This window comes from Nestor notabilis, unplaced genomic scaffold (genome assembly GCF_000696875.1).
Source record: "Nestor notabilis isolate BGI_N333 unplaced genomic scaffold, ASM69687v1 scaffold17218, whole genome shotgun sequence".
NCBI lineage: Eukaryota > Metazoa > Chordata > Aves > Psittaciformes > Psittacidae > Nestor > Nestor notabilis.
Window position 1 is genome coordinate 1 of NW_009940956.1, and position 14,192 is coordinate 14,192.

General features: G+C 39.1%; 1 protein-coding gene across 1 annotated transcript; it reads left to right on the plus strand.

Moving 5' to 3' along the window:
* Nucleotides 1-3,032: 3,032 nt before the first annotated feature.
* ETS2 (v-ets avian erythroblastosis virus E26 oncogene homolog 2) lies at nucleotides 3,033-13,179 on the plus strand. The gene is made up of 9 exons (XM_010020637.1): nucleotides 3,033-3,107; nucleotides 6,114-6,234; nucleotides 7,768-7,887; nucleotides 8,385-8,585; nucleotides 9,420-9,503; nucleotides 10,271-10,513; nucleotides 10,666-10,929; nucleotides 11,631-11,749; nucleotides 12,735-13,179. The coding sequence occupies exons 1-9, from the start codon at nucleotides 3,036-3,038 to the stop codon at nucleotides 12,948-12,950; spliced, it is 1,440 nt and encodes a 479-aa protein (XP_010018939.1). The 5' UTR covers nucleotides 3,033-3,035; the 3' UTR covers nucleotides 12,951-13,179.
* The last annotated feature ends 1,013 nt before the right edge of the window (nucleotides 13,180-14,192 follow it).

Below are 14,192 nucleotides of genomic sequence, written 5' to 3' on the forward strand. Positions count from 1 at the left end.
GGCTGGGAGGAAAGGGTTAATGGGCAGCGCGCACTCTGGATTTGGTTAGTACTTTAAAGGGACTTAAAAAAAAACCCATCCTCTGGGCTGAATGATTTTCCCATCTAACTTTTATGTGGGCGAGTGTGTCATATGTGCGAAAAGTCATATCGGCTATCTCGCTCGTCCCTGCTCGAGGAGCCCGAGAGCTGCACGGAGGAGCAGCGCGGCTGTGTTTTAACCTATTGGTACCAAGGTGGTTTGGCTAAAACAATTGCCGTTTAAAAGCAAACCACCAGCCAGACACCTCCCTCAAGTTAAAAAAAAAAACAACAACAGGCAAACAAAAAAAAAAAAAAAAAAAACACCAAAAATCAGTGGAGATGCGTTGTGGACGCTAGTGTGGTTTAGTTCTCCATGGGGATGGTTCCCAGCTGAATCCAGCTGTGGGTAAGCACCTGGCTATTGCTGAAAAGAAGTTGATCAGAATTCAGGAGTATTAGTTAATAAGTGCCTGATCCTGTTGACCCTGTTCTGGTTCACCCACTCAGCTATGCGGGGGTGTTGGAGAAGGTGTCCTGCCAGTTAAACCAATTATAGCTGGCAAGTAGCAGTCATCAGCATTAGTGGAGGAGTTGGAAGTGAGGCCCAGTCACTGCCCTAGTGTCTTTTCTGAACTGAAACAGCAGCTTTTGAAGTCCAGCAGAAAGCCAGCTTTAATCCTTTGTGTCACAAAAAGACATATTGACATTTCAGCTTCGCTCATCTTGCGATACTCTGTAAGGGTTTCAGATCTTGGAGCTGGAAGCTCATACTGCAGATGAGGAGAGAACTGATGTACGATAAGCAAGGGCTATGGAAATACATAAAAACATGAGAGATTTCGTTGGCGGAACTAAAACGGAGTGTTACAGAACATACTAAATACTCATGTGTTATTAGACCAGAGCTCAGTGTCTAGTTTTCCATAAGCTGTGTTGTGCCCAGGCAAGGCCACAGAACAGACAAGCAGCCTACTGTAGAGAAACGGTGCCTTGGGTTAAAGAGCAATGTCATGTAATGAAGACTTTGTGTAAACCTTTTGTCTTAGGACCCTAAACACTTCCAAAGAAACAAAAAAAAAAACAACCCAGGAAGGAGAGAATCCTAGTCCTTCTAAGCAGTGGGGAAGTCCCTAACAGGATTTGTGTAGAGGCCAGGATTGCACATGACAGTGTCAGAAATCTTATTTGTAGCCCTCACTGGGGATCTGCTTTAAAATTACTGAAAACACACATAATGTCTTCACAAATACCTTCCAGTTGGTAAGGCTTACAGCTGGTTATCCCTAGACATCAGAGCAGATTTCAAAGGCAAAGCAAAGGGTATTAGAAATTGCCATATACTTTTTTTTAAAGCCCAGGCGAATGCAAGGATAAACAGTTGTTTAAACTGTGGCAAATTTAATGAAAAGATTAGGATGCTTGCTGAGTGAGACTCATGCTGTGTAAAATTCTTTGCTGCTCAATGAGATGTGTAATTTAGATCAAATATTTGTACGTGCTATTTGAGGTAAAAACCGGCTTTCAGTAGACTGTACTTTTGGGGTAGCATTGATGAAGTGTAAGTCGAATGTTCCTTTCATAGTCAGTTGATATTTTATTTTGATGATAAGCCCCATACGTCTGATAACAGTGAAGCTGAAATAGGCCTTTCAAGTTAAGGACTCTTGATATTTTTTTTAAAGTGATCTAAGAGGATGAAAGGGTTCCTCATCTTCGACTGTTGTATGTTTTTATTTTCCTCTTCATTTATATGGACAGCTTTTGAATGTGCTCTCGTTTTAACAAGCTGGGCTTATTTTGTTAAGCTCCTGATTTGCCATCTTCTTGTGAATTTAAGATTGTATTTTGATTTCTCCTTATTGCTCATAGTAAGTGGTCACAGTTTTGTGGAAATATTAATGGTGTCCTATGTGACTACTTAAATACAAACACACGTTTTCAGGCAATTTCTGTGGAGCAAGATAATTTAGCCCAGTGCTGTGATGAAGGAGAAGAAAAATTGTTGAGACAACTTGCCGCAGTGTAGTCTGATAAGGTATCATTCACCAACACCTGAATTACAGCATCATGATAAATCTGAACAATGGCCATAAAACTGGCTTTATTCCTTATGTTTGATCTCTCCCATAGGCCAATAAAAGGATATGAGTCTTATCACTCTTTTCCGTAAGTGATATATGGGATAACAAGTTATACAGCCCTCACATAACACTGTTCTTGGTAATACCGGCAATCTAATACAGCTTTGAATTCAATAGTGTGAACATATTAATGGTGTTGCCATTATCAACACTTCAAAAAGGGTATTTTACTGAATAAGCCCTCTTCAGTTAAAACTTAAGCCCTCTAAAGCTTTATAAATATGCTAATCCCATGTTTACAAAATGTGCGAGATAACATGGTTGGGAGATGCTTTGCCTAGTAAAGGAAGGAGGTTGCTAACAGTGGGTATTGGCTAGAGTGATTATTCATAAAAGGGTGAAAGGGGTAAATGTTGGTACATGAAGGTGTATCACGGTGAGTGCTTTGTCTGTCCCCTTCCTTCCTTTGAAAGCCAAAGTCCAAAGTGAATCATGGTATGAGAGCAGGAATACAGTAAACAAAAATAGCACAAAACTGAATGGTTAAGATAATGGGTGAAAGTTGGAAAATATCTCAGAGCAATAGATGCTTGGTGGATAAAGGACTTCTGGAGGCTTTTCAGATTAACAGAATAAGGTACTGAAAGCCCTCACACTGGGTATCAGAGGCTAACCATCCTCTTGTTCACTGATTTCATGAAACTCTAACACCAGTGATGCCTGTGAAAGGTTTTCCAGTTAAAAAGCTTCGTAAGTAAGATGGGAATTGTGCCTTGTGTGGTCGGGATGTGAGCAATGAGAAGGGAAGCTTTCCCTGGATCTCATTCCGAGAGCTGTTCTGTAGTCTGTACTGAAGTAGTAGGGTACATCTGTTAATATGTTTGCTTCCTAGGTAGCAAGATTTTTCATGTGACCTCTCTTGTTTTTTCAGATGAGTGATTTTGGGATCAGGAACATGGATCAAGTAGCTCCTGTGTCTAACATGTACAGAGGAATGCTAAAGGTGAGTACTTTTTAGCTGTCGCCTTCTAAAGCCAATTGGGGCATCTCCCAGCTAATGTATTTAATGTGTTCTTATTAGTGCTAGCACAGGAATTGTATGACCATGAACACATGTTCAGGTTTTATTTGCTTGCTTGTAAGCTTCAATCTTCTAGAGTATTCCCACTTCCAGTAGAGATGTGAAAAGCGGAACAGAAATAGGAAGATGTAAATCTTGCATGCCCAAATCCTTTCCCCCGCTCCTGCTATCCCCCAAATCCTAAGAATTTGAAAATAAGAGGTAGACAAATTCATTGGAGTTGACACAGCACTTTTGCCTAAATAAGTTACAGGACTAGCAGTAGGGGTGGTCTTTATATATTTAGCATGATAAGCCTGGAAAAGGGCTCTCCTGATGTGACTGGTTGGATTTGATTCATTTCACTAAAGGAAAAAAAAAAAGTAGGCTATTCACTTACTGTATGCAAGTATGTGAAATGGAATTCTAATACATTGTAATAAAACAAAGATAGTTATAAAATGTATTTTATCTTTAGATAGATTGTGTCTGTTACCTTGTTTTGAAAGGAACTTACAGCTGAGGACAAATTAGCAGCGGACCATAAAGACTCGGTCTTTAAGTGCTTCCCTCCTCACTATTCATACAAGTTGTTTTTAAATCCCAGTATTGATTTTTTTTTTACACGACATTTATTAATGTAAACCAAATAAAGATCAGGAAGACACTTTCCACTCTCATTAACGTTGAGGAATGTCCATGATTTGAAGAATGAGCTAGTGAGACTGGTATGCTAACTTCTCTGATGTTCTACATCCCCTCATAGCTTATGCTCCTGCCCTCAACAATAACAAAATCCACAAGTGATTCCCAACTTAACAGCTGTGTGCTCTGTAACACAGTGGTTGTTCTAAGCAGTTATTTAGTATTCAGTTGTCATATAATTAAGTCAATGTAGAGTCCTGTATTCTACTATTTTGTAGCGTTCACATTTCTTTTTATTTTGTTCTGTAATAATTGCTCTTACATGTGTTGAAAAGCCAAATAGTATGGTTACCTAGCAGCAGAATTTATTCTATATTGGGTTTTCCCCGTTTCTATTATTAAATTAAGAACCTGCTTAAACATTAATTTTCTCCTTTTTGAAATATGAAACTAGCACAGTATGGATTTTACTCATTCACATGCCGCAGCATTTTTTCCAGTGACTCAGGATAGGGGTCAGCTATTTACACAAAACGCAGGAGTTTCCAGATGGTGTTGAAAGAACTTGCCCTTTCTTTTAGATACTAGTGATGAGTCAGTGCTTTTATCTGGTAATGTATAAAGAATCTTCTACTGGGAGGTTTGGCAATTGTTATTAACTTGTTTCATTTAGATGTGAGCCTTTTGTGGGTTGGCTTTGACTCTAGTTGTGGGGGTACCAATTGTACACAATTTGTCTTAGCTGGCCAGTGTTCAGTGGAGATTTCTGAACCCAGTTAACTGAGGCATTGTACTGTTTACTTTTTATTCTGTGGAGTGCATGCTTTCATAATGTGTGTACTACGCCATATTGCAGCCTGTTATAAAATACAACTTTAAAAAATATGGTTCCTTATTTCTTACTAGGGTTAATGTAACTTGGGGAGTTTGGGGAGGGGATTGACACTGGCACATAATAGGCACCTGGTGCAAAAAGACTCCAAGCCACTTGAAATTTTGTGGTGAGATAAAAAGGAAAGGCAGGGAATGTGAGGAAATGTTAACACTCATTTTTATTCCAGAAACATAGTTCAGGTTGCTTGTGAATCGTAAATGAATACTGCCCTGAAAAATCTTTGCCTTGTCCTTAGCTAAATCCTTTACCTTGGCGTAAGCTGGCAGACCAGTGGATGCCTAGAACAAATAAGCATTTGCAGGTTGCCTTTGTCTCCAGCTCCCTGAACTGCAGTAGCTGCTATGAACAAACTGTAGCTTTACAGAACAATATTCTATCCTGGGGTGCTTTTATAAATCTCAGTGGCAACTTTTATCTATCCATGCCTTTAGATCCTACGGATACAGTTTCCTTGTGACTAACAAGCAAGTTGCATAAGTAGTTTTTAAAGTTATTTCCTCCTCTGTTAACATTCCCTCTGTCCCCTGAAGACTAATGTGGCTTGAGGGGGATCTAGTAAAAGTACTAGTATTTCTAGCATACAGAATCGACACAAGTCAAGTTTGAAAGAAGTTAGGTTTTCAAAATGCAACAATATTTACGGAATGTTGCCAATGTATTAGTAGAATCCACTTTATCTGGTATATTTTTATCAGTCCTGTTCATCCCTTTGTGTATGATGAAACTAGCAGTATTTCACTGAGCACTTGAAAGAATGCAGAATGTGGTAGCTGGCAAATGCAGTATCTCACAAATATAAAAGTCACATCAAAGCAGTAATATCTGTCCTCAGGTCCTATAAAGCTGACTGTGTGGCTTCAAGTGATATGGTTCAGATTAAATTTTTCCTTTATTAAAAAAAAAAAAAAACCCAAACCCAAAACAGAATAAATCTACTCAAGGTCTTGAACTGGCAGTTGTTTTTCCATAATTTACTGATTGTGCCTCTGCTGTCAAGTATTCATCAAGTGGATAGTCAATTTCAAGGGTTAAGGAAATAAGGATTTCTTTAAAATATACCTGTACATAAATAAATACCTGTACACACACACGTGTCTGTGTTCCCTATTGTTAAAAGCCTCAGTTGCAGGAAAACTAATATCCTTACTTGGCTTTACTGCAACCTGCAGAACATGCCACCCACCTAGCACTGTGGTCTGAATGTTAATTGTTTTGTATTCATGTACAAGAAGCTATGCTATCGTTGTGTTTATATTTCAAAGGCACAAGTTAGCTGATGGAAGATAGTAGTTGTGCATGATCTCCAAATCTAGGAAACCTAACTCAGCTACTTCCTAGCAATGAAGTTGACAGTGCTCTAGCAAAATGCTCACGTTGTTTATTTTTTTATTTATTGTTTTGCTTTTCAGCGTCAACCAGCATTTGACACCTTTGATAGCTCAAACTCTCTCTTTGCTGGATGCTTTTTCTCACTAAATGAAGATCAAACACTTCAGGAAGTGCCAACAGGATTTGATTCTACTTCTTATGGTAACTCCACTTTGTTGCTTAGTCCAGTCAGCAGATCAGAAATTCGTGGGTCCAACTACCAATTCATGGCAATGCCGTTAAAAGTGCAACATGGTTTTCCCTAAAAAGAAGTGGTTTAGTACACGGACTTCTGTGTACATGCTTGATTTAATTCATGGGAGTTGTTCTGTGGATAGGTGCTATTCTCTGTACTGAAAAGAAACGGGAACTGGTGTTCAGTAGCCTGATAGACTGTCCATGGAAGAAGCCTTAGTAGGTAAAAAACAGAGCTAAGAGAATTTTAAAAATAAATAAATGAATAATTTTGTGTGTATTGAAACTTGCAACATCTCAACCATAATCAAAATGCAAGTATTCTGCAAGCTCCTTTCTTGAAAATTGTGGTGGTAAATCCCAGTGTGTTTTACTCTGTGCATTAAAAACCAGGGGTGAGGACTTTTTACAGATCCTTTTGGTCTTTTTTCTTGTGTCTGTGTGTAGGACAGTACCTATCAAGAGTTCTCTACAAATGCTTGTCTAAAATCCCTGACAAAACATGAGGGTTTATCCAAAATGTAGACATTTTACCCTATGTTGCCTTTATCTCCCCTTGGGGAAGGAAAAAAAAACCCAACCCTCAAGCCTCTGAAAAGCAGTCCTTTGTTCTAATGTGATTCTAATCAGTCACCCGCTCTGGTCAGCAAAGCAAGTCCCAGCAGATATTGAGGATGGGTGTGGTAAAAATAGAAGTTAAGCACGGGCTGGTAATGAGCTCCACTTGCTGGGTCAAGTGGAGCCTGTAGACAGTCTAGGAGAACGAGAAGAGCTGCACAGCTTCATGAACTGACTTGGAGTCTGCCAAGTTCATCACCTTTATATACCCTGCCACCATTACATGCCTCTTGCGCAGCAGAGCTGCTCCAAATGCAACCTGCGTGTGAGTTCTCAGAGGCTCTCAAATGTTCAGGGATGCAGTTGTGAATTGGTGAAGTTGTCTTCAAATTACCCTTAGCTTAATGATCCTGATCACAAAATAGCAGTAAAAGACTTCCTAATCTGAAACACTGCTTTCTATTCCATTGGAATAAATAGTGCAGGCTGGTTCTTCACAACCCCACTATCAGTTACTTAGCTCTCAAACTAAATGAAGACTGGAGTTACAAGGAATTCTGAGGTCAAACTACAGATGACAAAATGGGAATAAGCAGTCTCGTATTTCCTTAAAAAAGAAAAAGTAATAGTAAAGTTTCCCTGCAAGAAAGGCTCTTTATGTAAGTATTAAGAGTAAATGAGGATCATGGAAAGCTGCAGAACTTTAATTTAGTGTGCTGCAACTTTATCAAACCAGTAGCATAGAGATTTTAGCATTAATATATTAAGTCAAAGGATATATCAGAAAATTATGTATTCTGTTTGTTTCTGGTTTTAAAATACCTAGTTTCTATCTTCCTTTTCTTATTCTTCAAATAGTGCAGCAAAAACCTGTCACTCCTTTCACTGTCCTAAAAGTTAATGTATCTTCTTTTTCCCCTCCGCCCCTTTTCTTTCTTGTAGAGTCCAACAACTGTGAATTGCCTCTGTTAACCCCATGCAGTAAGGCTGTGATGAGTCAGGCCTTGAAAGATACTTTCAGTGGTTTCACAAAGGAACAGTGTCGGCTGGGTATCCCAAATAGTAAGTGTTTTCTATTTATAAGCTTTTTCTTTTTTTTTTTTTTTTTTTTTTTTTTTTTTTAATGCTAAGGAGGAGGCTGAATAGCGGCTCTTTCAAAAGAGAAAGAATGATGTCAGTAGGAAATACAAGAATGGATCCTATGTGAATCTGGCACAGCTTGACTTGGAAAGACCAGACTTGCTGGTATTAAAAATGGGTGCATGGAGAGCTCATGCTTTGGCAGCGTAAGAGAGAATCAAGTAAGCTGAGGACATCTCTGATTACAAGTCAATGAAGAAGGAAAATAGAGGACTGTTTGGGGGGGGGTTTTGTTGTTTGTTTTGGTTTTTTTTTTTTTTTCCTTTTTTTTTTTCTTTTTTTAATTCAGAATAGGTTCATTCTGAATTCATTCAGAACTGAGTAACTTGGGTAAACAATTTTGTTCATTCACTGCCTTCTAATGATTATTTGACAAAGGTCAGGAGTTATCTTTACATGCTGGATACTTTGTCTTGCAGATCCCTGGTTGTGGACTGAACAGCAAGTTTGCCAGTGGCTTTCATGGGCTACCAATGAGTTTAGCTTGGTAAATGTGAACTTCCATCAGTTTCTTATGAGTGGCCAAGACTTGTGCAACCTGGGCAAGGAGCATTTTCTGGAACTCGCACCTGACTATGTGGGTGATATTCTGTGGGAACACCTGGAACAGATGATAAAAGGTAATTATAGATCCAGAACGCTTTTGTTTTAAGGCTCTTCTATTAGAAAAACAAATGGGACTCTTTCAACACTTGTTCCGCTATGAAGGGCTTTAATTACATGTGAAGACTCAAAATGAACTTTAAAACTTAGTTCTGATAATGCTTTTGTTGACCATTAATACATCCTTGATATGCAAAGCACAGATAGAGATACCTGCAGGAATCTTCCTGTATTCAGGCTGACTACTGTTGTAGTCAGGTTTTACTTGGAATAATCATTGAAATGAGATTAGGATAAGACTACTGCAATACCCCATTTAAAAAAGATAACCAAGAGTGGCACAAAGTTTGTTCGGTTCTCATTACAAGTTTTTGGTTTTGTTCTTTTAATGTAGTTTTTTAAGGTAATTCAGTGAATGACTATCAAAAAGTCAAAGACACCTTTGGGTGAACTCTGATGGTGTTGCTAAAACCGTACATGCAGTGCCCTGTGAGTTCCATGGCGTTTGGAGTGTAACATTCAGTAGTTGCATAGATTAAGGATTTGGACCTTAAAATATACTGTGATTATGTTGTTTCTATTTCTGTGTTAAACTTCAATTGGTATGATGGTTTTCAAACCTGTTGGAAGATGATTAGGTGCTTTGGTGTTGGTTTTTTTGGTTTTGGTGTGTTTTTTTTTTTTCTTCAAGAGAAAGAATGCATTGAAGTGTGTAAATTTACGTGAATGATGACCCCAAAGTACCCACGAGAGTTGGAAGCTTTCTGTGGCTTACAGGGCAGGTCTTCAAAACTATAAAACCAAATTAAATTTTGTTTTATTTTCTTTTGTTTCCCCTCTTCTCTCCCCAGACAGCCAAGAGAAGACGCAGGATCAGTATGCAGAGAACTCTCATCTCACCTCAGTTCCTCACTGGGTCAATAATAATTCCTTAAGTAAGTATTTTAAGAAATTTGACATTTTACTTCTCTGTTTACTGTAAGCATGTTGCAGAGTCCAAACAAAAAAGCGCACCAGAATAGTCACTGTGCTTGAAGAGAGCACTTGACTTCAATTGCTACAGCCTTCTTTCCTAGTGTTGTTTAATTGTCATCTATTTCATATCAGAAGTCTTTTGAAGAGCAAAGGCTTTGAGAAAATCAAATTTCCTCTTGGTATACCAAACACTACATCTGTGGAGCAGAATGACTGCTCCCACTTCTAGCAAACACCGTCAAAAACTAACATCACTGGGGAGCAGTAAGAGCTATATTTAGGCTTTTCTGAAGACTCTAGAAGTGTAATAGACCTTTTCAAAGTGTGTGGGACGCAGTGCTAGCTCCCTTTGATTAGTGTTGTATTTCATTCTACCATAGTCAATCTCCAGCTCAACCTTACTACACCACTTAATGATGAGGGTCTTATTCAAAACCACTTGAGCTTCTCCAGCTTTTTCTATAGCCCTGTAGTTTCCTTGAAGAACAAATAATAGACATATTTGTGGTCAGCAAGTTATAGAGGGAGATTTACAGAATCTGATTTGGAGCCCATAAATGGGGATCTTCTTACCGACTTCATTAGCTTTTTCAGTAGGTCTGTAGTATCTGTCAGTCTCTTAGATTTTCCTGGGAAAATTATTTCTTAGTGGCACAACTGTAGTGAGGTGCTTCAGGTGTATTAGTCTGTTTAAGGGTCTGTAGAATTCTTTTATTTCTTTTTTCAGCTGTAAATGTAGATCAGAACTCTTATGGTATGCAGATGCCTGGATACCCTAAAGCCCTCAGTTATCCCAAACCTAGTCTCCTGACTGATGTCTGTCAGACTTCCACAGGACCGAACCTCCTTAATCCAGAACAAGAGTTTTCATTGTTCCCTAAAACCCAAGCAGATGCTGTCGGTGTCAACTACTGTGCGGTAAATCAAGATTTCCCAAGAAGCAATCTGAACTTGCTGATAGATAATTCTGGTGAGTTGTCATCTGTATGATAACTGTGGTCCGAGGCCATATGCTCTATGGCTTTTTGTCCTCTCCATAATTGATGTATACAAGCTAGATGGAGGAGGATAAAAAAACCCAACCAAACCCAACACTTTGTTTGTTTGTTTGTTTTTATAAAGGTAAGCTTAGAGAACATGAATCTAGTGACAGTGGTGCAGAAAGTTATGAAAGCTCAGATTCAATGCTACAGTCCTGGAACAGCCAGTCGTCATTAGTGGATTTACAGCGTGTGCCATCCTATGAGAGTTTTGAAGATGACTGTAGCCAGTCCTTGTGTCTGAGCAAACCTACAATGTCTTTCAAAGACTATATTCAAGAACGAAGTGATCCTGTAGAGCAAGGGAAACCAGTTATACCGGCAGCAATTCTAGCTGGCTTTACTGGTAAGTAGTGAAGCAAAATGGTCACTCCTATTCTTATGTAACATCAGTATTCTCTATAAATACTTACCATGGTGATAAAGTTGTATGGTTGTAAGGTATGCCTTGCAATGTGGTCAGAGACCACGACTCACAGAGAGCTTCAATTTTAAATGTTGCTACAGAAATTCTCATAGATCTATCCATCATCTAAAGCAAGGACAGGCAGGTGTGCCAGAACACTTAAAAATCAAATGCGCTTTTTGATCTGTTTGAAAAAGAGGGAAACTTGGAAAAAAAAACCTGCCGTACTTGGGAGTTTCTGCAGGTGTTGGCTTGCCTGTTAAGAACTTGTTCCTACAGTCCTTGCCGAAATCGGTTTTTCCTTTAGAACATTTGCCAAGCCAAGGACTGCAGGACAAGCCCTGGAGCTTTGAATGCAGCTCATGGGAGGTGGGAGTGAGGGCTAAGGGATCCATATGAAAGGGAAAGCCATACCTTGTGTCAAATGCTGTGTTTCCATGAAAAAGCAGACTTTTAATTTTAACATGTATAGGAGCAGATTTGTGTTACAGAGAAAAATCTCAGCATTTTTCTGATGTAAAAAAAAAAAAAAGTAATTACAAGATCTATCCTGAGATATGAGTATGGTTACATACGCTGGTTATGGTAGAGCTCACAGGAGTATTAATTGTGGCTTCTCCCCACCCTCTCTTTCTCAATAGGCAGTGGACCTATACAGCTATGGCAGTTCCTTCTGGAGCTACTGACTGACAAGTCATGTCAGTCATTCATTAGTTGGACAGGAGATGGATGGGAATTTAAACTTGCTGACCCAGATGAGGTACGTGGCTAGCTGTGGTGAATACGAACATTTAAGGTCTGATCCGCCATCTGTGGGCCTAGTCTTGAATATAAAGCATTTACACAATCAGACACTTGCTGAAATCTCATCTGCAAATGCCTTATTGTACAGTCATGATTGCTGTGGGATGTTTCCCCCTCTCCTCCCACCCAGGGATATTAGCATTTGTTTGTAGTTAGGAGAGCACGTTTTATAGCTTGATACTTGAAGGTAGTATACCAAGTTCATTCTTCAGATAGTGGAATACTGTAGGTTAGTTTACTGGATGTAGTTGAATCAACAATGCCTGGGATTGCACAAAGGCATGGGGAAAATGCGCTCTGCCTATTACTGTTCTTTTAGATACACAGTAGTGCCACTTTTGAAATATTTTGGGAACTTACAGCTTTAGTCATTAAGAATTAACAGAATGCATTTTCATTTTCTCATACTCCTACCAGCAGGAAAGTTATTATATTAAGAAATGTGATACAAAGGCTTTATTTAAAAAGAAAAAAAAAAGGGCAAAAAAAAGCTTTAAAAAAAAAAAAAAAAAGGGGGGGGGGTGGGTGGGCAGAAATCATTGACCCCAAGGAACTTCATCTCATTCAGCTTCCGGTTAAAGACCTGTCCCATGCTGCTCAATAGCAAATTAACAGTTAGATGGTGTCTTCTTGAGGGAGTGGAGACTATTTCCTATAAACTTGATCACCTTAAACACATTTCGACCTATCCACTAGCAATAGCTGTCCTTTTCACTTATATAAGCCACTTTCTCCTGAAGCTGCCGCTGATAATTTCCTGGGGTATATTCAGTTGTGGGGTCAGTCACCAACTCTTCTTTTCCTTATCTGAGTTCAGGACATCCAAAACAAATAAAATGCTGTGACTAAGAAAGGGCTTTGATAACTGTTTATCAGCCACCAACTAGAAGAACATGACTTGAATAAACCCTTTGCGTTTTGCTTTCTTTTCGGCCTGCCAGGTGGCACGGAGGTGGGGAAGGAGGAAAAACAAGCCAAAAATGAACTATGAGAAGCTCAGCCGAGGCCTACGCTACTATTATGACAAGAACATCATCCACAAGACTTCAGGGAAACGCTACGTGTATCGCTTCGTGTGTGACCTGCAGAACCTGCTGGGGTACACAGCAGAGGAGCTGCACGCAATGCTGGGGGTGCAGCCCGACACGGAGGACTGAGCCCAACAACGTGATGCTGCAGGGGCGAAGATCACGCGTTGGGACTGTGTCTGGGAACCGTCTGCAGTAGTCAGTTCTTCTGGCTGTTCAGATGGCTGCAGCTGTTGGGAAATAAGGACCTTACCCGATTTTTGTAACCAGGGAGAGCTGGAAGGAAGTGGCCTTATTTCATCAGTGGCTTTGGGTGTTGCCATGTCAGGCACTTGAGCAGCGTGGAAGTCAGCACAGACCCTAGCTCTGTCATGAAGACATGGAAATGCTCTTGGGTTAAGCATTTCGACTACCTGTACTGCCGTATTAAGTGTTTTGGCTACTTACACTGCCATGTAAAACTGGGTTGGCTTTAAAACCAAAGGTTGGATGAGGAACCAGTGATGCAGCAGAACTGTGGCTCAGATATTTTAAAATACTATTGTCCTTGCTTACATCTAATATCATGCAATTTATAAAAAACAGCAACAAAAAACCACCCCAACAAACGTAATTTATTTTAAATGAGCAGTAAGGAGAGTTGATAGTAGTTTTGTTCTAAAGCACGTTTTATGATTATTGTTGTTATTATTACTCCTCCAGAAATGTGCTGCATAGGTACATAAACACTCTGTGTCCAAAACCAGATGTAGCAACTGTTAACAGAAAAAAAGACCCTGTAAAGAAGGGAAGGAAAATCGTACCATTTCAATATTCAGTTTGTATATATTTTGTGATTCTTTTTGAAACTCTGTAATGTTCCTATTTAACAGATACTGTATAGTGTAAATTAAACTAATTGTGTGTGTGTTTTGAAATAGGATGAATGTAAACTTATCAAATGGTTTTTTTCATGTTTGTCTAGGATATACAACCTTCTGCAAATATTTAATTGGCCTGAGAGACAACATAAGTGCTCAGTGTGCATGCATATGGTATGCCTACGATATGAAATGGGGGGGTGGGGAGGGAGGGCTGGCTCAGTATTTTGCCAAGACTGAAGTTGGCAATTCTTTGTGCATTTTGGCATTTTTACAAGCAACTGATGTTATATTCTGGGACATAAAGGGCCTGTTTGTGGTTTCTTCTGTAACTGAAAATGAAAATATTAATATGGATAAATTTACTTTTTTTCTTTATAAATGGCATCTGTTTTTCAACTTCTATGCATGTCCTCTGAAAAAAATTTATATACAAGCCTTATTTTTTCAGTTGACTTGTCTCTTCCTGCAGTTTATCCTGTATGATTAAAATATGAATTCTATTTTTGGA